The sequence below is a fragment of the Pseudopodoces humilis genome, chromosome 2, assembly GCF_049639895.1.
Source record: "Pseudopodoces humilis isolate 2021_Gansu_Grassland_sample_001 chromosome 2, ASM4963989v1, whole genome shotgun sequence".
Taxonomy (NCBI): domain Eukaryota; kingdom Metazoa; phylum Chordata; class Aves; order Passeriformes; family Paridae; genus Pseudopodoces; species Pseudopodoces humilis.
In genome coordinates, this window is record NC_142201.1 from 68,539,545 (window position 1) to 68,564,416 (window position 24,872).

At 36.9% G+C, this 24,872-nt stretch overlaps 1 protein-coding gene across 1 annotated transcript in view; it reads right to left on the reverse strand.

Annotated features, from left to right (window-relative positions):
- PAN3 (poly(A) specific ribonuclease subunit PAN3) overlaps window positions 1-24,872 on the reverse strand; it is a 78,930-nt gene that overhangs the window by 52,173 nt on the left and 1,885 nt on the right. The window contains 4 exon segments of the mRNA XM_014249570.2: window positions 444-506; window positions 2,551-2,621; window positions 4,641-4,707; window positions 13,679-13,800. Of these exon segments, the coding sequence (XP_014105045.2) occupies window positions 444-506; window positions 2,551-2,621; window positions 4,641-4,707; window positions 13,679-13,800 (323 nt within the window).

The window sequence follows — 24,872 nt, forward strand, 5'->3', positions numbered from 1 at the left end:
ACCTCAAGAATGTTCACAAAAATTCAAGGACTATGTTTACTTTTTAAACTGAAAGAAGAATGGCTCTAAACATCAAATAATCAAAAGCAAATTAAATAGTTCAGTCAAACCAACTAGTTTCAAAAATACTGTCTAATTAAAAAGCAAGGATATTCAGAATTACAATCATCAACTTTTGTTTAGTATTTTATTGATCTCAAGTATTTCTCCATATGGCTTGCCCATTGTTAAAGGGCTGCCAGCATAACATGATCAGCAATACCCACAGACAATAAGCTTGCTTTAACAGAACTATATAGTACATGCTTATGCAGAAACTATCCAGTTTTATAAAACACAAACATGCAGTTTTTACATAGTCCCAAATAACTTAATACTTCAAAATATTACAAATTAGAATTGTGACAAGTTCAAAGGAAATCAATTGTTCTTTATTCACTTACCAAGACTGTATTATATCTGTCCTCCAAGTCAGAGATAAACGAAGGAAATGCTGGTTTTGCCAGCTGGTTCAGAACAAACAAAACCTTAGACTTGGGCACTTAGCAAGATAATGGACATTTTTTTCAAATGGTTGATGCTGTAAACACCTACATTTGAACTAGTCACCAAGGCTCCCTTTATGCAGCAGGCACCAAGCACTGGCCTAATAAACCCCATTGTTCAAGCTCTAAACAAGCCCCGGTTAATGGGGTAGAGAGGAATCACTCAAGTTTTTAAACACCTGGCTCTCAAGCATTTAGTGCTTTTAAGGAAATTACTTCAGACAATTTGGTTATTGTAATAAAAATACTAAAAATATTTAAAAACTACATGATAACTACTTGCAGTGTATTGACTGGCAGCGAAAGTCAGTCACAAAACTCATTAATTTCTCATAACTTTAGCCATCAATTTTTGTCCACTTAAAGCAATGACCAACATCTCGTCATTTCCAAAGTATTTTTCTCAGAGAGCTAAATGTTTCTTTAAACTACTCATCTCCCTGTGCTGACTATAGAGGGAGCCTGGATGCCTAGATTCACACAGCTCAAGTAGTATTTTATGAAAACTTCCCCCATTACTAGTACTTAAAAACCTTTAATACAAGCATACCTTACAAAATAGCAGTCATATAAAAGATAAATTATTAATACGCAAATAAAAATACAAACCTCTTTCAATTAATGCCAGTTATAGCAGAAATGCTAACTAGAAAAAAAATCCAAGTAAATCAATTTCACAGATAAAACTTACTTTTAACACTCTTTTAGCAGCATGGACCAAATCAGAAAGCATTCTGAATGACTATTTCAGCTTTGAGGTATTTGTGCTTTACAGCAAACATTAATTCGTTTGTTTTCACTTTGTACTGCTTAACTTCAAAGTAATTTTTAGAGACAGTGGTCATTCTTGCAATACTTCTGTTTGATAGCTTATTTTCTTTGGTGCATATGGTTATACACAAGCACAAGTTTACACACAGGTACATACATACATGCATGTATATACTGGTTCTCAAAGCCTGTGTTAAGGAGGAACATAGAATTATTTTTCATTTTTATCTGCCTTGGTAAGTGTAAAGAATTATAAATGTGTTGCTCATCCATCCAACTTTCACTATACTGTACTGGCATTAAGGAAAAGAGCAATGCAGATAATTAATGTAGTTTGGATACATCAGAATAGTAGAAAACTAATGTTCTAAAACAGTATTTATATTTAAAAAACAGTGTGATGGACCAACTATAGGAATTATCTTTAAGCTCAATCTTCACCTGCAGGAATAATACAGAACATGCTGATGTAGCTTGCTTTCATTATTTTCTACAGGAAAGCTCAGAATATTGTGGCTAATAAATAGTAGAACATGTAAGTCATCAGTGAAAGTAAAACTTAATAACTAGCTGGGACAAGACAATGGCTGGTTTTGGTAAGTGGCAGTTCACAAAAATGAGAAATAACTCTTACATAATCAAACTTTTGTCTCTTATTCCAGCCACTGAGTGTATAACTGGAAAACACCACAACTCGCACAGCTGCAGGTCAAAGGTGTTTGAGGATGCTGTCTAGCCCTCAGCAAAAGAAAGATTTCTCAACACAGATTAAAGGGATGGGAAAAAACGCAAACCCTTGCTTCCCAATGATAACTGCCTTTTAACCTAAATGCATTTCAAACTGTTACAATTATTATTACATAACGTACAAATAAATGGGAGAATGATTCTTAACATATTCTGAACTTGCTGCCATAAGGCTTGCAGGTCACATGTCCCTTAGTAGAACAAAAAGAATTTGTTTTCAAATTCCATGGGCTACATACTAAGTTTCATATTCTATACACTTCAGTTTACAAGTGCTTGGCATATTTCTTAATAGCAGCAGCAGTCTGATCTGATGTAGCAAAAACAAAGCAGTAAGATCTTATTTATATCAGCAGCAATAATTAAAATAAATCTAGTAGCATCAGAAGACTTATCCGTATTTCATGTAGCATTTCAAGTTATTCCAGATCTTCTTCCCTGTCAACTCATATATAAATATGCTACTTATGATTTAGTTGTTGCCTACCTTCCTCCTTTGAGAAACGCTGAGGGCAGCAAAGTCATTAAACAAGGATGAATTTGGTGAAGTTAGTGGATCTATAAAACCAATGTAAAACCAATGTGTTATATTTACATACACTACTTTAAGAAATTTTATATTTTTTAACATATTTCTGTATGGAATAAATCCTTTTGACGAAGATAAATTTAGCAATCACACTGCAAAAAACCCTAGCATTTATTAGATTCTGTACAACTGCTTAATTGAAATGGTGCTCATTAACAGAATTCCTAAGTTTAATTGCTGTTGACACAATTTAAAGGCCACCTAACATTTCACTGCCTTCATCTGATCAGAAAACCTGTTGTAAGTGCTCCTTACATTTGCATGTCATTTTTAACCCTGCAGATGATACATTAAAATGTTTCCAAATCACCAGAAGATAGTCTGAAAGGCTTGACAAGCATTGGAACAGGTTGCCCAGGGCAAGTGCATGAGTCACCATCCCTAGGGGCATTGTGTAAATGCAGTACCGAAGGAAAGCTTCAGCAGTGCACTTGGCAGCACTGAGCTAACAGTTGGACTCGATCTTAAAAAGTCTTATCCAGAATAAAAGATTCTACGATTCTATGATCTCTGCTTACCTGAAATTAGCAACCTTCTGTGTAACAGGTCTCACAAATAATGATGTGGATTTTGCTTGTCCTGTCACTGTTCTGCACTTCATATTTAAATCAGAACCAAGGATAGCAGAAGTTCACATTCCATTAGTAACTTTTTATTGCTTTTTCTTTGTTCCAATTCATCTTTTCCAGAGTTGAAGTATCAAAAACTATATAACATTCACAGATGCAACTCCAAACTACATGGCTAAAACTGCCAAATTAGCAGATGACTGCCAGCTGTAAATGTTGGTGCTTTCATTAAACACTTTCTTTAACATTAAATTTTTAACACAGAGTTTATCTTATATTTCTTCAATGATAAATATTCCCTAAAACAGCAATTCTACAAGTGAAGCACTGCTTGGCAGAGCTGGAGAGAGAGAGAGGAAAGGATCTGAGATAAGACAAAATTTAAAATGGTTTCTAAAAGTTGGTCTGGTTTCTCTCCTTGACATGCATCACCATTACTATTTGGCCTGTCACAGTCAAACTCTGACTGCATTTAAAACTGGAGACCTCCACTGCCTTGAATAGCTAATTATTCAGTGGGACAAAAGATGCAGAGTTAATCTCAAAGCCTGGTGGAAATAAATGAGGTAGAAAAAACAAGAAAACGCCCACAAATTTTGACTTTCAAGCAAGCTCATTTTATAGTAGTTACTACCATGCTTTAAAAAGTATAATCCTAGTAAGGAGACTAGCTGCAGGGTCAGACATGCAAATGGAGTTCTAGAGCATAATTTACACAGCAATTTTCAAAGCAGAAATTTATTTTAAATGTATATCTTTGCCATAAGGGAGCAGTACCCTCTCCTTGAAAGAACTTAACAGCTACAGCTGAAATAATCTGCAGTGATTCTGAAGAGCACATTACAAATCTCAGTACACCCTCCACAATAATTTAGTGAGTACGTAGGCCTCCACTATCAAGACGTTCCCTTCAGCTGAAAATCATGTATATAAAACATGTTCCTATAGCAAGGAAAAAATTGTGAGAGGCAAAGTACTGCTTGCAAGACAAAACTGAATAGCTATTAAAAATCATCAGTTATGTGACATTTCACAAAATCCACACACCCTAACTTTAATGGAAAACACTTGTACACTAATCCCACACAATAACTTATCCAAGAAGCATAATAAAAAGGGATACTACAGTGAAGCGACATAAATGCTTAAGCTATCAGTGCTCTACAGTGGCTATCCAAACTAACATTTCACTTCAAGTAACAAGACTGATAGTGACTTTTTTTAGTTTTTCCCCCACAGCAAAGAGAAGGCTAAAAACTTACGAGTTCATTACACTACTGTTAAAAAATAAAGTTCTGCTGTATCTCTGTAAAATCAGAGAAAAAGTAACACTCCTTTAAGCCTCAGTTTTGCAAAAGTGAATCTTTCAAATGTTCAAACATACTTCTGTATGTATTACTTTATTTTAAACCTACTTACCATGGCCTGCATACTGCTTGGCACTGTCATTGAGAAGGCTAGGGGAGCTGCTGCTATTTGTCATCCTCTGCAAAAAAAAAAAAAGATGACATTGTACATGTAAAATAAAGCCTTAAGAGATTAAGTGAGGGCATTGGGGATGAACTTTCTAAAGTTTTAAGGTCAGACTATGAAACTTGTGCTTATTCCCCATTTAGTAAACACACTAAACAAACAGACTTGCAATTGACAAAAATGTTTAGTAAAATAAAGTATTTTGCACAACAGAAACGCAAACCAAAAATTACTGTATATTAAAATTAAACATTATCTTCATTAATTTCTTCTAAATGAGTAGGGTCTATCAAACCTATGGATCTCTTCCTGCATGTTGTGAAAACATTAGATAAGACAATTACTTATCTCCATAAAACAGTCATTCACACTGCACTCCTGAAACAACTCCTCCCTTTAATATACTATCACCACAACATGAAACTTCTCCAATGAAAAATACTTAAATTAAGTATTTAATAATTTTAAAAACAAAAGAACCTTTTGAGACCTTTCAGCAAAACATCTGATTCTTCCAAGTTAGCAGGACATCTGAAACCCTTTTAACATTCCTCCTAGGCTCCACTAGCTTCTCCTGCATTCCTCTAGAGATATCAGCTAGCAATAAACTGGACTGAAGTGAGGCAGTGCTGCTCTAAGAGCTACTGCTTCTTTGATAGAGAAGTTTTCAAGTGTCTCTTCTTACTCCTGCTTATTATTTTCTTTCACCAGCTTCCCAACAGGAAGAAAAAGTGTGAGGAGAAAAGGAAGGCAAGGTCAGGAAGTGTTCTTCATCACTGAAAGAGACAACCACTAATTTGTTAAAATACTCCCTGGCATGCTTTTGGCCCACATCAACCCAGAGTCTCCCCAGCCAACTTTCAGGCACTATTCAGCAGTGGAAATGTTTGAGAACTCTTCAAATCGACAGTTTGCATGCAGACTCTGCTTTAGTGGGTGAGCACACACCAGCACAAACAGGACATTTTGTGCCAGCTGGCCCTAAGCATCAAGGGAAGTTTCCAGGCATGTTACACTTAGTAGTCTAGACACAGACTGACTCAGAACTGGTCACTGAAGTTGCTCTTTACAGTTATTTTTCTCCATAGCCAGTCTCAATGTTGGTGGCAAAGGGCAAGAAGCTTACTATGTTATACTTCAATAATACCATTTCATCTAATTGTTGACCACAAAGATCAATATTCTGGAGTAATTTTGGTAAGAACAGAGGACAACCCAGAGAAGCAGGAGCGCTATCCAATATGAAGTAGAACTGTAAACCTACTACAGTTTGTCTCCTTGCAGTTTTCAGAGTACCACAAACTTCACCAGGAGCTGCTGCTTTTAAAACTTGTTTTAAAAGTTTTAAAAGTTTTCTTTTAAAAAAGAATAGCTAGTATAAAGTGGCTTTTATATGGAATGCTTACAACAGGTAAACAGCATGTAAATCTTCAGCTACTCAAAAAAGAAACCTTCAAGCAAGCTGTTTGCTATGTGCTCTTTCCTTTTTTTGATGTCACCTGTCTCTTGCTCCTAAATATACTGACCTGACACAATATAAATATCATTAACTGCTTAAGTGATAAACAATTCTATTCAAAAAAGGCATGGGTCTAGTGAAACAAGTTGACTTATTTTTACAAAACAAGGTAATGTTTTGAGAGACCCACACTAAATTGACAAACTTTGCCCAAGTTCAAGGACACTCATCCTATTGCTCACAATCATCGAAATAAGAATAAAAATACATCAAAATCATTTCTAGATTATAGTAGCTGAAGTAATCATACTCCATATTCGCTTCTTAAACAATGAAATTAAGTTGAATAGTTTGTCACAAATATTTAAAGAGTATCCTTGTCACGCATGGGTTTTTTTTGCATTTGAGATATCCACACCAATTCTCATAAAACAAAGGGGTTTAAGAAGAAATTTCCTAAAGGGAGCCCTTCAGATTTGTGCAAGATTTGTGCAGGTGTAGATAAAAATAGTATTAATGTCCACTTATAATATCAGATTTAATAATAATTTTAAATTATTTGTTGAAACAGGAATAAATATATTGAGAACTGCGTTGGTATCAAAGCTGGTTAAGCACATAGGTTAAACGTGGAACAAAATACTTTTATTCCATCAATATTCACCATCCTCAGGTACAGGAGTTAAACATTCAACCAACAGACTTTCAATGTGAACAGGAGCCTGAGACAATGAAAACCAGTGCTGACAGGATCACTGAGAACATACAGTTCTCAGCAACTGTAAGAACTGCAACAGAGCATATTGTTCTGGATTCTGAAAACACAGTGCAACCCAAGTCTCTGAGCATCAACTGTGCTTTTACAAAGTTCCCATTCAAGGTACAAACATATCTTACACACATCATGATTCTGAAAAAACAAAGCTTGGGCAGCTCTTGCCTTAACAACTGCTTGTAGCCTGTACCTTGAATAGTCAGAAACCTCCACCACTTCATGAATTTTTAGTTTTGATCATTTTTATTACACATGCACAAGCTTCTTACCTTAACATTATTCATAGAAGACCTGCATGTAATCAGTAAAGGCTTTTTAAACTGTTTTAATATTAAGATTTCTACCACACCCAAATGCATTTATAGTCTTAATGAAGGCTACTCACGTATCTGATTCATTTACCAAAAAGGTCTTGAAAGAAAAAAAAAAATAATTCAAAGAACACACAAGTGCTGTTTGTTACTTGTGTTTTCCAGAAGGCAGCTTTGATTTTAAATAACACTTCTCAACCTCTTCTAATGATGTTGAACTATTTTTCATACAAACTCAATTTCAAGAAGACTGTAAGCACCTCAAGCCCAAGGGATGAAAGCTCCAGAAAGACAAAAGCAACCATTAACAGGGAAGAAAATTAAAGATTAAGCCTGACAGGGAAGGTAAGCACACACATATGAGAACTTCAGACTGTTTTACTACATCAGGGTTTTTATCATATAGAAGTTAATATAGAAAGACAACTTTGTGATAACCAAGTAAAACAGTTCCACAAACTTCTTTTCTCTGCCTGCCTATTGCTGTGATTTTCTGAGGCTCTTTAAACGGTACTCAGAATTCAGCTACGATGGCTGGAATACATCCTGCCCCTCTCCCTTTAAAGGAATTTAAAAGTTGTTCCAGTTTTAGCTTTTCCTCACAGGAGAGATGCTCCAGTACCCGCATCCTCTTTGTGACCCTTCACTGGACTCTCTTCAGTATATCCCCATCTCATATGTACTGAGAAGGTTAGCACGCCAGATGTGACCTCATCATTGGTGGACAGAAGGGAAGGATCACTAACCTCGACCTTTTAGCAATGTTTTGCCTCAGTCCACTTCCTCTGTGCAGCATACTATGAAGAGAAGTGTTACAACAAACAAACATTCCCACCTTCTAAAAGGAACACACCACCTTTCAATATTCAGTAACGAGCCCCAGAATTACAGCTGCACTTAAGGCAAGTCTGCTTTACTTTCATCTCCCTCAAGTGTATATTACAAAGTTCTCAGCAAGATAAAGCACAAATAAAACTTTAATGCAGACAATTAGATCTAGTTTTACATAGCTTATAAGATTTATCTTGAAGTGACTTTTTCCTTTCTTTCTTTCTCCACCATTTTTTTTTCGCCAAAATATATAGAGATGATATTTATTCCTTTTTTTTCCATATTCCCTGACCTAACCCTGAGAAAGTAAGGATTTTCCTCATGGTCATTCCACAGAGCTAAGCATACCATCTCAAAATATTTTGCAGTATGTCACGATCTAGCATCATCATCTTACTACTGTTTTAATGGAACTGTATTTCAGAATACTTCTTTACAGTTTTTTTGAATAATATTGACTGGAGTGCAAACAGTCATTCTGCAAAAGATTAAGAATGATTTCTTTGGCAGTGACATTGCTTAGTTGTCAGATTCTGTGACCTACACAGGGTGATATCTTTTGCTTTTCTTTTTAAACAATCCAAAACCTGTCTTTGACATTAGAACATGTGGCACCATCAACAGAATGACAGACTCAAATGCTGAAACTAAAGCAACTGGATTTCTTCAGAAAGCACTATGAAAACACCTGCATAATTTCATATTTAAAATAGCACATCTGTAGTTCTACTCAGTTCTCAACAGTTAAAAACTGAAGATATTTACAAGCTTCTGTGCTATAAGGAGACTTTTACTACTCAACTGCTGGCAGATGCAGCAATGGCAACAAACGTCCTTGTGTTTATTCAGCTGCAAGGCTTTGAAGTAAGCATGGTTGTTACTTCTCAGGCTACTCGAGAATGCTTAGTATACCAACATTTGCATGACGAAAGCAAGCAAAAGCAGTTCTCCATTGCTTGGCCTTGCCAGTTTTAATGCTAAAGACTTTTATTCCCTTATTATTTCAATTAGGGTGATTTACTGAGAATTTAAGATTCTTCCCTTCTACATAACTTGCAGTCCAATGGAATCCATGTAGTTAAAAATCTCATCCCATTCAAATAAAGAAAATCATATTTCTGTGAAGCAACATGGATGAAGGCACCTTCTACCATTTTATGCTCTTACAACCAAGCGGCTCAATTCTAATACAACATTAAAAGTTTTAGCATCAATATACTTCTCTGCCTCACCCTGCTATAATACCCTTTGAACAGCTCAACATAATATTATTAAAGCTTCTCTCCACACCAGCTGAATCTTTGGTCAAGCCACAAGTTAGTCAAAGGGCAGCACTAATGCCAGAGGAACAGTGACACCAGCCAACCAAGTGGCACACACAGATCAACTGAGCAAACAGTCAAGCATTAGAGGCATCCCAGCCAGCCAGCTCCTGCCTCTTCACTGCTGGGAAAGCCAAAAGCAGTGAGCTACTTCTCAAACCACACCTCTGACTGTCTCTTGGCAGCTGCTCCTATGCTAAAAAGAAAAAGAACAGATTAGAGGACAGCATGCAGCCTGTGGGCCATGTGTTGCGCAGGCATGCTCTACAGTCAGTTAGTATTACTTAGAGAAAGGGAAAACAGAAGAAAAGCACTTTGATAAGATGGAAAACAAAACTGTTAATATAGTATATGAAAGCATATGCATATTTTCAGGGAAGAAGGGACATGTGAAATGAAACAGTCTTATGGAAAAACAAACCAATGAGAACAGAAGACTATTAGTCAATAGGAAATTAAGTTAGTAACAACAGAAGATGATGGGGGGCAAAGAAAGGTTGGCCAACAGCAAAGACCTTTGAAGTAAGAGAAGTGGAAGGATGAGGCAAAGGGATATTTTTCAGAAAGGAAGAAAAAGGATGAACTACAGCCTTGGCCACTTCAAAAATCCTGCCTCTTCTGAACTCTACCAAGAACTTTTACAATGTTTTCCCCACTACAAAGTAAATATTGCCATTAACTACATTTTCACCACTAATCTAAGCCCAAAGGTATGCTCAAGATCTCATAAAATATTCTTACACAGACATAAATGAAATCTGAACATCAAAAATAGCCATTCTGCAGAAATGTTGACATTCATCATTTTTCATGATTCATCTACATTATTTATGGTCAACACAGTACATCCACTCCCAATTCATCATGATACAAATCATTTTCCTTCCTTTTACTGCTTACTTAACACTGAGTCTTAGAGATCAGGCACTGCACACAAAAATCTGGTAATTGCAAACTTTGATATCACTTTGCTTGATGCAGTATGGTTCCATTATATATGCATTATGATAACCCAAACATATACAACCACATATTATTTTCAACAAACCTCTGTTTCATGTGCTGCAAATGACAAACACATTCTGGAGATTAGACAGGAATAGTCAAGACAACTCATCAATCGAATACCTGACAATTATGTTGAGAGGTATGTAGTGAATAAAACAAGGACAGCAGAAAAATTATTTCATGGTAACAGAAATGAGCAATACCCTGAAGAGACTGACTTTTTTACTATCTTTGCCAGAGCGAGGCCAATTAAGCAACTTGGACCAAGTATTTTACCGGTGGCCATTAATTCCATTCTTTAGCTTCCAGCTTTAGGATTAGTCTCAAAAACTCAGGTCCCTTGTTTGCCAGCACTGTTGTGGCATTGTTTGTTAAATTGCCATCCTTTTCCATCCCGTACATGTATAAAATATAGACTACTTGTTTGTTTCATATGGAAAGCATTGCACAAAGTTTGATGGAATAATTGTACTGGCACCCAAAAGCACACTAACAACTAAGAGTCTTCAGAAGGATGCAAACAACATGCAGGAACAAAGCACAGAACCATATGATGAACATTTAATCTAATACCAAATGGATGCTCAATACACATGGATATGCCACACATCTTGTGTTCTGAGCAAGTCCTACTAATAATTTTCCCACTGAAAAAAAAATTATACAACATTATGAAAAACACAATTCTAAATATAACCTCACGGCTGCACTGGCAACCTAAACTTACCATTTCCTAACATCTTACTGCATCTTACTGCTGTTTTTCTATCAGTGTTTTTATTTGCATGTTTATGCAATTTCTCAGTTTTAAAAAACAAGATGAAGAGCTTGCCTCATATTGCATCACTGATGCATCTATTTGTAAGCTACACAGATTCACCAGAGATGACAAAGTAACTCAGATGGAACTGATGTTTCCATCTGCAAAAGCAAAACTGAAAGTTAATTAAATAATTTACAGAAGACATCTGATGTTTCATTGATGGCAAAACACTAAATTTTTAGTATCTTTAGTTTGATTCAAGAACCTGAAGAGAAACAGGAATGTGGATTTGTTCTCTCCACCCTACTTTGTCCCACCTTTACATTATTAAAACTTGTTTCCAGTTTCTGTGTATTGCATTTGTACCATTCCAGTCCCAATTCTGCGAGTGTCCCATCAAGTTCTCCTCTCTGCTTCAGCCCCTTTGTTCAATCTTTCCTGGTTTCTTCTTTACTTATCTTCAGTTCAGCTTCTCTAACCCACAGAGCTTCTTTTCCCTTACCAACCCCTCTGCTCCAATTAACACAGATACAGCTCTCTTTCATTAAATATAGATGCACTTCCATGCTGCTTCAGTCTGAAGTGGAAGGGAAGAGGGAAATGAAGTTGATCAGTGTTCCTGCTCTGAGTTCAGGCAAGGCCTAGATTATGCCAGAGCTGCAACTGAAAAAATGTACTCAAGGTTGAACATGCCACTGCAGATTACGTCTTTGGGAAATTATTTGACATCTAGGAAGTCTCCAGTGGGTCCATATAAACCAGCTCCGCAAGGGTTCAATCAAATGACAAAATCTGTGTAAATTTTCAGAGAAAGCAAACAAGACATATGTCCTTGACATATACCCTTGACAATAACCAACCTCTCAGATTCAAAGTTTCTATTCCAAACCATAAAGGACTAGTATTATTTAAAGTCAAACCCACTAAAATTTCTCCCTTGCCTTGTTTTCCAAAAGGCTGAATGACACAGAAAATCTTATTCCAAGTGGCTAAACTTTGTCAGTATGGACTTAACCTAGAAGTTGACCCACAATCAAAACAGCATTACCAGCTTTACCTATACAAACAAGAAAAATTACAGGATTCAAATGGAAAAAAATCAATTGAGGAATGCTTTTCAAACTGTAGTTGGATGCCTCTAAACACATTCTCAATACTAATAAAACCCTTCCTCTGAAGTAATTTTCCTCATCCTCCAGTGGGCAAGAGGCACACTGATTTCTTCTCAAAGAGAAACAATAATGCCTTAACTGTAATCTGAAGCTTTAGTAGAGTATTTAAAAATCCTATGAGCATTCATGTTAGATGCATGCCTTATTGTCTGTCTTTATAGAAGAAACAGTTATAATTAAAAATTGGCACTTAGAAAGACACCAGTGTTTCTGCAGAATACAGTTTAAGGATACAATGCATAAAGACTTCGTGTTACAATCATAGGACGTCAGTCATACAAAAAATTGTAACTGCCAGCTTCAATACTACACTTTGGGATCAGAGGTTAAAACTTTTCTTTTTAAATCATGCATAACTGTCAAGAAAACATTTCCATACTTCTGCAATTTTATCAAGTAAGAAAATCCAGCCTTCTTGAAAACATGCAGTAAAAAAAAAACCAAACAACCAAACAAAAGAAAAAAAGAACACACCTAATTAATTCCCACCTTTCGCTGAGTAATTTTTCAATCCATAATACAGCCACAATTGAGATCAAAGTAAGCTCATAAGGAGAGTTTCCTCGATATAAAAGAAGAGAGTTGTTGTCAGGACTCAGTGTGAACTGTTTGAATTGTGCTCTCTCTCATTTACCAGAAGTTGCTTTGTTTAGTGTAGGACAGACCATCTTCTTTCAGGGACAGACTGAGCTTCTTTTAAAATGTAACACTGTGAGGGAGTTACTATAGTACTTCATGTGTTAATTCAGTAGATGCTCATTTAGGTTTTAAATACAACAGACTTTTGTTGCAAATTTTGCATAATACTACCTACACAATAAATTCCACCTCATGGAAGTTCCTATGCCAACCTCTACAGAACATAATAAATACAAGGAAACATTTCAGAAGATTTAAATATGAATGCAACATACCACCACTAGAGTCTGAGTTGACAAATTCTGAAAATTTTGCCTAGTAATTTCAGGTTTGACAGTTCACATTTTTCTTCAGCAACTTTTGATCTATGAAAAGTTTTAAAACTTGATTTTTATATATTTAGCAAAAGGATATCAAAACCTATGAGCCTAAAAAGAAATCTAGAAAGTAACATTCGGAAAAGAAACCTAACACAGAGTTAGTGTATGCAGCAAAGCTTAGCACAACAGCTCAGGTAAGTGAAAATAAAAACAGATTAATTTTAAAGCAAGGATACTGTTTCATTTCCATTTGCAAGATTAGAGTGAGTATATACTCTGTATATTATACAAGATGACACATTTTTATCCTGCCTCTTGAGCAGTTTTCCCTTTTTGGCTTAACACCAGATGGAACTAATGAAACATACATATCAGCCCTATTACCTGCATCATGGGATACTTCGTTTCAGCAGGACTTCCAAATCCATTAACGCCAATGAAGCTGGTGCTAAAGTATGAATCCGTTAGATTAGCGTCAGCTAACCCACCACCATCCATTCCGGGAACTGAAAGGAAAAGAGAAAAATGCTTCAGACTAAGTTTCCTTAACCATGGGTTTCACTAGTATCTATTTTATATAAATATATATATATTTATTTATTTTTGGCAGGGGAATAGAATATGGTACTGCCGTCTTCTCAGCAAAACAACCAAAAACTTAACAGTATATACAATGAAAAAGGAAGTAAATGAAAGAAGTTACTAAATGAGATCATTTGTAGCATGAAGTTAGAGCACCAATGCAGAAAGAAGCAATGAGGCTGAACTTTAGAAACAAGAATGAGGACGATAATGACATCAAAAAGAAAATAGATCAATTAAAAAACCTAAAAGGAAAGCTTATTTTGTGAAGATACATATTCTTGCATGCCCTTCTTGGAAATATATGTGTTAAGTAGAGTTTCGAACTGGATGCACTGATTCTTTTAAAGGGTAACAGACAGAAAATGCACACTTAAAAATATCTCGAACCCTTTCACAGAAAGCACTCTTTAAATGCTTCCTTACGAGCTTAAGACAACTTTCATCATCTCATTCTTTGTAAAGTGGCAATAATTTCCTGAAATGTAGCCAAAAAAATCCTTTAGATTGAAAGCAAGTATGAAGGATGCAAGAAGAAATTCATCCCGCCTAGAAACAAGGGCCTCAACATACAAGACTTTAACCACAAATAAATTAATTCAATACTAAAAAACCACAAAGAACAACAGGAAGCGGTCATAATTAACACAAAACTCTCAAGCAGGTATTACTTTGACAGGAGAAAAAAAAAAAATAGCATTAACAATGGTATGCAAGCTGCAGTTCAAATGAACCTTCTGTAAAAGCACCCACAGTAAATTATAAAGACACTAATCAGTATGGCCAGGCCACTGCAAGCCAACAGGCATGAGTAATGGGTAGCTTCAAGGTAGGAAGGCACACATCCAACTCAGAGGAACATCCTGTACCAAACTATCCAACTTGAACTTCTGGGAGGACTCGCAGCCAGGTGGTGACACCCGGAAACAACTTCCTGATCCTAATCCTCAAAGGAAATAAAATGCAACTTAGTGGCACAGCTAAAGGAATGCATATTACAAACCCTCAATTTTCATCAGAACAGGAATTTTCCGTCCAAAACAGACCGCATAACCTGGTGAGCCATTTCCATGTGTTAAGCACAGGAAATAGCAAAAGAAGTACACTCATACGTAACCACAGGAAAGGCTGGAAGAGGATGACGAGTAGCACACACACCACAGACAGACGGAAACACTGCCCAGCTGCACTCCCCTGAGACTGGAGCTGCATGAATCAGCCCACTGAGGGCACCACCAACACCAGTTCAAACGGAGAACTGTATGTGAGAGACTAAATAAATGGAATATCAAAGTGGCAATAAGCATCAGTTTTGCAAGGGAAAAAGATTCTTGAACTTTTGCTATCAAAGCAAGAACATTATTTTTATATTCTGTAGGTTTGAAGGAAACACCTAAGAAACTTTAAAGATGCTTATTATTAATGAATTGCTACTTCTTTCTACAATAAAAGTTAGCTAAGAGAACAGGAAAATAAAACTCCCTCCACTATCCATGCTCTAGCTCCTCCTTCATAATTTTAAGTAAGCAGCCACATAGAAAGCTCACAAGTCCTCTTGCTACACTCCTAAAAATGACAAAACTTTTTGGATTTGTCTTTTAAATTACTTCATTTAGGAACATCACATTCAGAAATCCAAGGAAAGTATTTTATAGTTTAACTACTGCAGTATGGAAAATAGTAATGTCTGCAGTAATGTCATTTACTGTCTCATCCTTCCTGCTACAGTCAGTGCCTAACTTACAATGTGAACATTAGCATCTTACACCAGGTTTTCTTGCACCACACAAAATACTAGGACTAATTCATACAAGAAAACAAAAAAATATAGCAAATCCATGTCTAATTGTAAGCAGTCTCAGTCCAGCTTGTCCATAAATTATTCAAGGTTTTTTTTTATTCTAAAAATACATTTCTAATATAGCTTCCCCTGCCTCTCTGCCTCTACTTCAGCTGTTATCAAAAATTCCTGATTTTATGCTACACCTTGAATGACCAGGAAAAACTGTTTTATTTCCAGGGGCAGCCATCATTTCAAGTTACACTATAAAATTTCAGCAGTATATCTCATACTTCATCTTATGCCTTTGCCAGAAATTATAGAATCTATCTGATTTCTAACAAACTAGCAAGATACTCCCTCAGATGACACCATCAGCTTTACAAATTTTTCAGGCTCTTTTGAAGAATTAAGAAAAAGGCTATTCTTCCTGCTTCTCCCCCTGTTCAAGTCATCATGAGAATTCAGGTACCTCCATTTCTCCCTTGAACAAATACACATAATGCACAAAATCCTTCAAACTGAGAAGAAGCAAATGAAAACTTAAGTTTTTCCACACGGAGAAACCCCAGAGCTGGCCAGCAGTAACTCCAGACAGGTAGTACAGCTCAGTCACCCACTATCCAAACCAAGCACTTGAACCTGTGACAGTAACCTTGCCAGGGCACAGACACAGCACCAGGTGTTCTGCTCCTGCTTTGGGTGAAACACCCTCAGTGCCAGGCAGGTCAAGCTGCAGGCAGGAGCAGGCTTTGGGCAGCAACCCCAGAGCTAAGAAAGGCTGAGAATGGTGCTGGGATCTTTGACACTGCAGCCTTTCTACTGGTGGTATTTGCTATGCAAGCCAATCCAAGACACTTGAAGCTGCTCAAAGCTACAATTTAGGCTATTGGCACAGTGATATCTAACTGGGCACTTCAAACAGCAGAAGCTACTCCAGAACATTTTATTTTATCTAGCTGCAGGAAGATCATCTCTGTACCGAAGTGCAATGGTTTGGCCATACCAATCAGCCTCCCTGTGCCACCCCAACAAATTGCTGTACTACAGTGCTGACCCACCTCCGCAGAGTTCAGTTCCACTGGTACCACAGCAATTTCAAAATTGTTTTCAATGCCAAGGATTTTTATTGTCCTCTTCCAGCAGTCTAGAAACATACTGCTAGCAGAGGGACCCAGAGGACAAGAAAGCATATTCCACAGGAACAATCAAAAGAAACCCATCTAAAGTACGCTCATTGGAGCAGAGGGCAGTTTTCTTGGCAGTAGCTCAGGTTTAGAACAGAATGCTCTGGAAATGGCAAGTATAACTATAGCCTTCATAAGAAAATTCAGTACTAGCTTCCTTAAACTGACTTCCCTGTAGCAATTAGCAAGAAAATTAAGCCTGTAGAAAAGATGAAAAAAGTAATTCTTGCATTACTTATAGAGTGAAAAAAATTAGTGTTCAATATATACTCCATTTGTGTTCAAAGCGACATTTACCTTGTACACTGCTGATAGCCCAGGAAACACCTGAGCAGCCAAAGCATTTTTACTGTATTTGTCATCTGATCTTCTCTATGAGAAGTAGAAAACCTTCTCTTCCTTCTGCCAAACATTTAGCAAATCAGAAATTCTCACTTCTTGAAGACCACAGTAGCTTAGAAAAATTATTTATCATAAGCAACCCATAAAAGGCCTGCAGAAGTGGGCACACCTTACCACACAAGCAGTGCAGTATTAAAAAAGTGGAAGCCTAGGCTGGAAAAATAAAGCAACTTAGTCCTCAGAGTTCTTATTCTTATGTGTTTACTAATTCACATCAGTCCCTGCATTTGATTTATCCATCCAAATCTTTCCTATAGAACAATTGCCATCAAACACTTTAAAATATCCCACACACCATGCTATTAAAATACCAATGAACTTCTGATGTCTACCTTTTCTCTTTTAAAACATTGATTACAACTTTACGTAAGTTTAGGCAATTTGAGGAAAACCTTGAATTAGATACTTTTTTTTAAAGGAATAAGCCTTTCTGTTGTGCAGCAGCACTATCCATGCATTGAAGCTGTACATATTTTCAACAGGCTCTTCCTTGGAGAGAAGCAACAACTTCCTTGTAAAAGCAGAAAGGCTGACCAGGCAGGTCTGAATAAAGATGGATGTGCGAGCAAACAACAAAAAATCCAGAGGGGAAAAAAATGCTAACACATTATGTAAGCACCTGTGCAAAAATAGAACAAATTTCTATATTCCATCAATATTCAAGACAGAAGGTACATCCTGGCAATTCTGGAAAGAAATTAAATAGAAGATCTTGAGAAATTAAGACAAAGTTTTCTACTTTTTATACACATATTATCTAATACATTTCTCGCTTGGTGAGTAACACTGCAGCCTAATGTGACAACTGCAATTAAAAATAAATATCTTCTTATATAATTCGTCTCCCACAGAATTTTAGCAGAAAGTAGGCTTCCCGCCAGATGCAGACACCAAAGAGAAAAAAAAAAAATAAAAAAAATAGAAAGATAGTTACTTTTGCCTTACTCATTACAATGACATTTTTCAGAAACAAAGTATCTCATCACATGAGTAGTACTGCCATGAACTCAGCACATATGCTTCAACTGAAGGGGTCGGTTTCAGTGAGCTGTAGTTTAAAGCTTGTCTTGTCTAACACCGACACTATCAGAATGCAAATATTACCTGAAAAGATTTTCTGATATTTTCATTCTATGATTTCACTAACCAGTAAACAAATACTGTATTATCCTAGACTACTTTTTTTATGAACCTGGTATCAGCACTGATGATCTCAGATATTGTTCTTAATACAAAAAAGGATCCTTTCCAATAATGTGATTACTCCCCAAATGAATGGGCTAAAGCAAGGCCACAACAGATTTAGCTGACAATTTTCAAAACAATATTTTAAAGACGTCTGGCAAAGATAATAGAACATTCATTTTGCTATTAGTACTCTTTTGCTAAATATACAGTTATTTTTAGGCTGGGTAAAAAGTTTATATATAATCTTGATTTAAACTCTCAGCACTGCAACTGCACTTTTCACATGCTGGTAAACTGAATCATAGGTTCACCGCATACATGTACATCCTAAGGACAAGGTGCTATGTCAGCTAGATATAAAGCAGTAAAAATTACAGGTCCGTATCTCCAAAGAAATTTACAGATATAGCTATCCTAATATCGAGAAAAAAAAAAAATAAAACATTTATACAAAGCTCATCTAAGCAAGTCACTTAAGATTTGTGTCATTTTAGTCACCAAGAACCACCAATGTGTCAGAGGAGCTTAAACTTGTTTTCCTTTTCATACTGACATTTACATTTCCGTACACCAGGAAATCCTGTGCCAGTGATGCTTACTTGTACACCTCAGTGTCATTTTCTCTACAGTGCTCTTACTTGGAACTTGTTAGGGAAATTGAATTCTCTGCTGTTTTTATGCCTCTCTCATTTAATGCAATGTTTTTGAAACACAGTCTAGGAATCTCTGAAATACAGGCACCAGACAAAGAAAATGAACGACACTTCCAGGCATGAGAGGCAAAAATAAAAGCACACGCCTGGGTTAGGACACTATGACAGAATGCAGTTGGAGGGCAGACAGCACAAATGAACCAAACTGGCTGAAAGGCAGATAGGAAGCAAAACAGTTCGGGAAATGCCATCTTATTTACAAACACTCCCACTACGCGAAGAGATATTCACAGGCAAGCAAAGGAAAACAGCTATCTTTACCATAATATTAAATGGCTGGGCTGTCTTTTTTTTTTTTTAATATATACTGCACATATCATAGAAGTATCTGATGAAGACAGAAAGACAGCATAGGTGCCATCCTTCTGCTCTGTAAAAGCCTTGTTACAGAGTCCAGAGCAGCTGGACTCCTTGTCATGGACCAAGTCCAAAAGCACAGTGATAATACAAATTAAAGTTGATACTTTCTCAAGAGTAATCAGAACTATTCTGTTATCAGAAACAGCAACTTAAAGTGATACAATTACTTAATACCATAGCTTTCAGAGTTAACACTCTCCAAGATCTTTTATTATACCTAAAATATTGCATTGAACAATTCAATAAATTCCATCAATTTTTTCAAACATTTAAGCTTTTGTTTTAATAGCCTCCAACTTAAACTCAACTTTTTTTAAAAATAATTGCATGAAGCAGGTGGAGATAACCTGAAGAGAACATAAGGATATTTTTCATAGCAGCTGGGGAGAATGCATAAAAGAAACGAAAAGTCTTCCTGCCATTTGCTTCAGCAGTAGACCAGCTGAAGTTGACTCTATCCATAAACTACAGGAATCACACATTATATGACCAACTTGACAACAACTTGTGTAATTTGGGTCTCTGCTCTCATTTGTATATATCTGTGCATTGTTTCTAAATCTCTATTCTGAAATTTAAAAAAGGTCAGGAGTAAAAGGCTGTTTAAAAGCAAATTGAAAAATACAAGTTCTAAGCACAAAACATCTCAGAGGATTAAACAAGGCAACCACATAATTTGAACTTTTTTAACTACTCAAAGACTCATAAAGCCTACAAACACACAAAAGAGTGATCAATTTCAGCTCATGTCCATACACAGTGATTCACCACACCATTTTTCTAGTGGCGTAAAGCATTACATCTTTACTAGAAAGCAACAAATCAGAAAACATCAGCTTACTATCTAAATCCCTGCACTGACCCCTTTTCATCAGCTCCCTCACAACCAAGATTATTTTTTCTGCTTTGGAGGATCTACAGAAATGATTGTGTCTATCACCCTAGCCTCACTTACCATTTGTTCACTTTTCTTGCAGCAGTCTAAATTTGCTTCTAGCTGGTTCCTTATACATGGAAACCTTTCTGAGCTAATCCTCAGTGTCACTATTTTCTGGACATTCAAATCACTCCTACAGCAGTACCTAAAAAAATCAGTTTCTAATACCTGCTAGACAGAAATTAAATAGGGATATTGTCAATCTTGAAACACAAGCTTCCGATTAAGATACAGCAGAGAGTTTGCTCATCTAACTATCCCCAAACTCACATTCCTTTTCATGTTTGTCTTTGAAGCAGGAAAACAATGACAAGTGTAATACTGCTACACTATTCTTCAGTACCCAGCACAGGGTGGGTTCTACCAGAAACAAGTAATTACCAATACTCTTCAGATATCCCCAATTCTTGTGAAATACTGGGACTCCGAATGATTTCCAGTACAATAACAAAAACCCATGAGGTATACAAACAGATAAAATCAAAGCAAATTAATAGTGTAATTTTAAGTTACACTGCCCTCAAAATCCCACATAACTTTGCAGATTGAGAATACTTTCCTTCTCTTTCCTTTTCCTTAGCTCCCCTGAATCATTTTACTCTCACAGGCCATTTATTTAACAGTTGGACTCAATGATCCTTGTGGGTCCCTTCCAACTCAGAATAGTCTGTGATTCTGTTATTTCCACATGAAACACATAAAAAAAAAAAAAAGAAAACCCATGTCTAATTGCCTGATTTCTGGAGCTGACATATGAGACAAAAAGTGATTAAGTGAACCCAATAATTTTCATTTCCTCTCATGCATCTCTAACTGGTTATTAGTTTTACTCTTCAATCCACAATTGTATCAGTCTCCAAATGCTAAGAATTGTTTTCCCATTTCTTAAAAATATTCAGAGCAAAACAAGATGAAAATTGTATGATCCGTCAACTCCTGGAAAAGGCATAAAGAAAATTAAAAGGGGAGATACCTCTGAAAGAAAAACAACCCAAGTGAGGTACACAACTAGTACATAGAAAGTACAAACGTGTTTGGAAAAAGAATTCTCAACCATACACCTTTACTGTAATACGTATTTTCTCCACAGAAGTGGAGAAGAAACAAACCCCAGGAAAAGTGAAGAGTATGTGGCATACTGCAACTATACTTGTACTTAAAAGTTTCATACACCTACTTCTAAACACTTCAACCTGTAAATACTGAAATGCTACCAAAGATAAGAAAAATCCACTTTTAGAATAACCATGACCAGTTTCACTGCATTAAGAAGTATAATCCAGCAGATTACCTTTAGTATCTGTTTTGATGAATAGCTATCTTTCCATTTTTTCTGTATTAGCTGCTTCACCTTGTTTAAAAAGGAATGTACTGGTAAAGAATCAAACATCCTCTAAAAAGCAGAAGATTCACAAATGTCGGTCTTTCCACTCCAAGCCTAGCGCATTTAAGGATTTAACAGAACCTAAGCTGTAATGCTCACTAAACTAACCACGGAGCAATTGCATATGGAATTACTACAGCAGTGGCCACTACTGCCCTGACTAGATGCTAGGTGGTTGGCTGTGAAAACAGAAATAATGCTTTTACTAGGGCTGTGAAAACAAACATAATGCTTTTATTGCGCCAACCCAACACATGCCAAGTCTTGATGTCCCTTTCCACCTTCTCACAGGCTGGCAATAAAATCTATTCACAAATGGGCTATTCTCAGCAGCCATAGAAAAATGCCACCTTGCAGAAACACAGGCCTGTTTTCCAACTACAGATTTCCTAGGAGGGTTTTGCAAAAGGCTTTCTAGCAGAGTACCAGATGCAAACATGTTACAGTGAGAGGGTGGGCTAGGCTCTGGCACTGGAAACTCAAACCAGCACTGCCCCCATGGCCAGCTCCTCACAGGCAGCTCCACAGCCAGCACCGGGCTCAGAGCACACTTGGAACTCCTCAGCCCAGCACCCCAGTGTTTCATAGGAATCCGAAGCCAGAAGAAAGGGTGAGTACTATGTATTATGAACTTCAGAGCAAAAAGTGGGGCAGAAATTAGCAAACGTTTGGAGCCATACTTCAGCTTGTATCTATCGATATACAGTATGAGGTCTACATGCAAAAGAGTATTACACCTATTCAACTACCTGAAAGCTGACAAATACAATGGCAGTTGTCCATGCAGCTTTAACTTGTCTGATTCATGTAAAAGCATGATACATTTTAATACCACAATGCTTTCCTCTAGACCTTCCTATGGCAGCACTGAGAAGGGATGGTGGCCTAAGAATGAGCGCACAGCATGCAGCAAAGCAGGCTGCTGGTCTGCTGCTTACAGGAGCTGCAAAGTACCACAGAGAACAGAAGGCACATAGAAGAAGAGAAATTCTTCATGCTGCTGTGCTCTCTGCCCATCCTTCCATTGGCTACTCCTTTAAATCCTGTTAATCAATCACCTATTTCCCCCTGAACAGCACATACTAGTCATTTCCCCACCTCTGTTCCCTCAGTAGCCTTCTGACATATGGGACATACATGTATTAGAAAAGCACTATGTGCAAATTTAAGCAGCTACCAAATTTGGAGAAAATGCATTATTTTGCTTTCCCCCTTATTTTGTCACAGAACTTCTAAGTAAAAAGGATTAATTTTTTTAAATAAAATTTTAGATAAGGAATATCAACTACATTTCCTATTCTGTATGCAGTCAGCTGGCCACCTTACTCTTGGAAGGTGAACCATGCAGAAGGCTGAGCACCCAACTCTGGTGGAAGAAGCAGGAATGGTGCTTTGAACACCTGCTCCATGTCAATAGTCTGGGGGCAGTGAGCAGCAGTGCTACCTTCTGAGAGTGGGTAGAACTCATGGGCATTGTCAGTCTTGCTCCTCAGAAACAGAAATCCATACCATTAAGCCCACTACCTCATCTCTTGACATTGGACTGCAGCAGATATGTGGAAAAAAGCATACGTATGAGGCAAGGATAAAGGAGGATTTCTCAGCAGGCTTTCAGCCATACATATGTAGGGAAACACGAGTCTGATCCAGAGATGGGAAATTTTTTGTATTTAACAATCTCAAATAGAGTTTTCTTCCAAGACTATCTGATCACTTCTGGAATTCTGTCAGATGTTAGCACTCAAAACATCTATGGGCACAGAATAGCTTAACCACACATCACCTGAGAAACTCCTGGTTAGCTCTGAGGATGTCAGCTGCTCGTTCCTCTTCTTATTCTAATAGTGAAATACTTCCACACTGGAATCTTTCTTGCATTTTCACTGTTCACCATCTCCTCATCACTCAACATTCCTACCACCCATGTGGTAAAAATAAGTTGATATTTGGGGAGTCCTTGTGATTACCACAGAAAAACCTATAAGTAAATTAATAATCCTGTACTCAAAGCAGGATTAGAGTAACACGCATGTTAGAATGAGGCACTGACCCACTTTTAACAATAAATAGGACTGCCCAGTTAATTAGTCAATGAGCATTATCTGCTCTGTGTACTGAATGAGGCTGGTGTCCAGTGAGGAACAAGCAAGAGAAGGTGGCATCCACAGTCACATTAAGACTACCAAATACTTCTGAATTAGACAGTAGTGACTGTACAGGCAGGTGATTTTTGGCAATACCCAATTTCATATTCTTAACCTCAGAACTTTTTTAATAAGACTTTGTCTTACTTCCTACACCCACAGAAATAAAACTTTCATTCCATCCACTTAGAAATCATACTGTTAATACCACAGGACATCAGCAAGGTAAGAAATTTAGATATTAGCTTGTCAGTACCTATACATATCAATTTCAGATTTTGAAGAATTACTTTCTTTACTTTTTTCACATATGCATCCCAAAGCAAAAAAATTTAGAAGTGAGACTAGGCCCATTTCCTGGCTTTTCACCTTAAATTTCCCTGTCCTTCTTTTCTGGGCTCTTTTTCCTGGCTAGTGTTGTTCAAGATCTTCTACCAGCCGAAGCTTTTGCCCCCTACAATAAGCAATGTGGCCTTCCCAGCAGACAAACACTGACAGCATCGCAGTGGGCTTCTTCATTCTTCGTGCTTTCACTCCTCAACTGGGTACAACTGCAGCAAGCACATTCAATAGAAGCAAGTGTTTCAAATAATCAAACTGCTCAGCAGCATCAACCCCCAAGTACACACAAATTCTGAAAGTTCTTGCCTTCAATTCAGGGAATGGGCAAATTTTTTTTAACTGTTTCTTAGAAGAAAAAGCATCTTTCACAAAGGAGTTTTTAGCTGCAAACTAAATTATGCATCCTCTCCCCGAGTCTGATCCCCTAACCAGTTTCTTTCACATCGGGAAAAAGTGTTTCATACCCAACTCCGTCCAAAAGAAAAATTAACAAATATTGAATTATTGCTGCTAAAGCACTCCACCATATTCCTGTTTAATTAGTTAAAAAAAAGAAAAA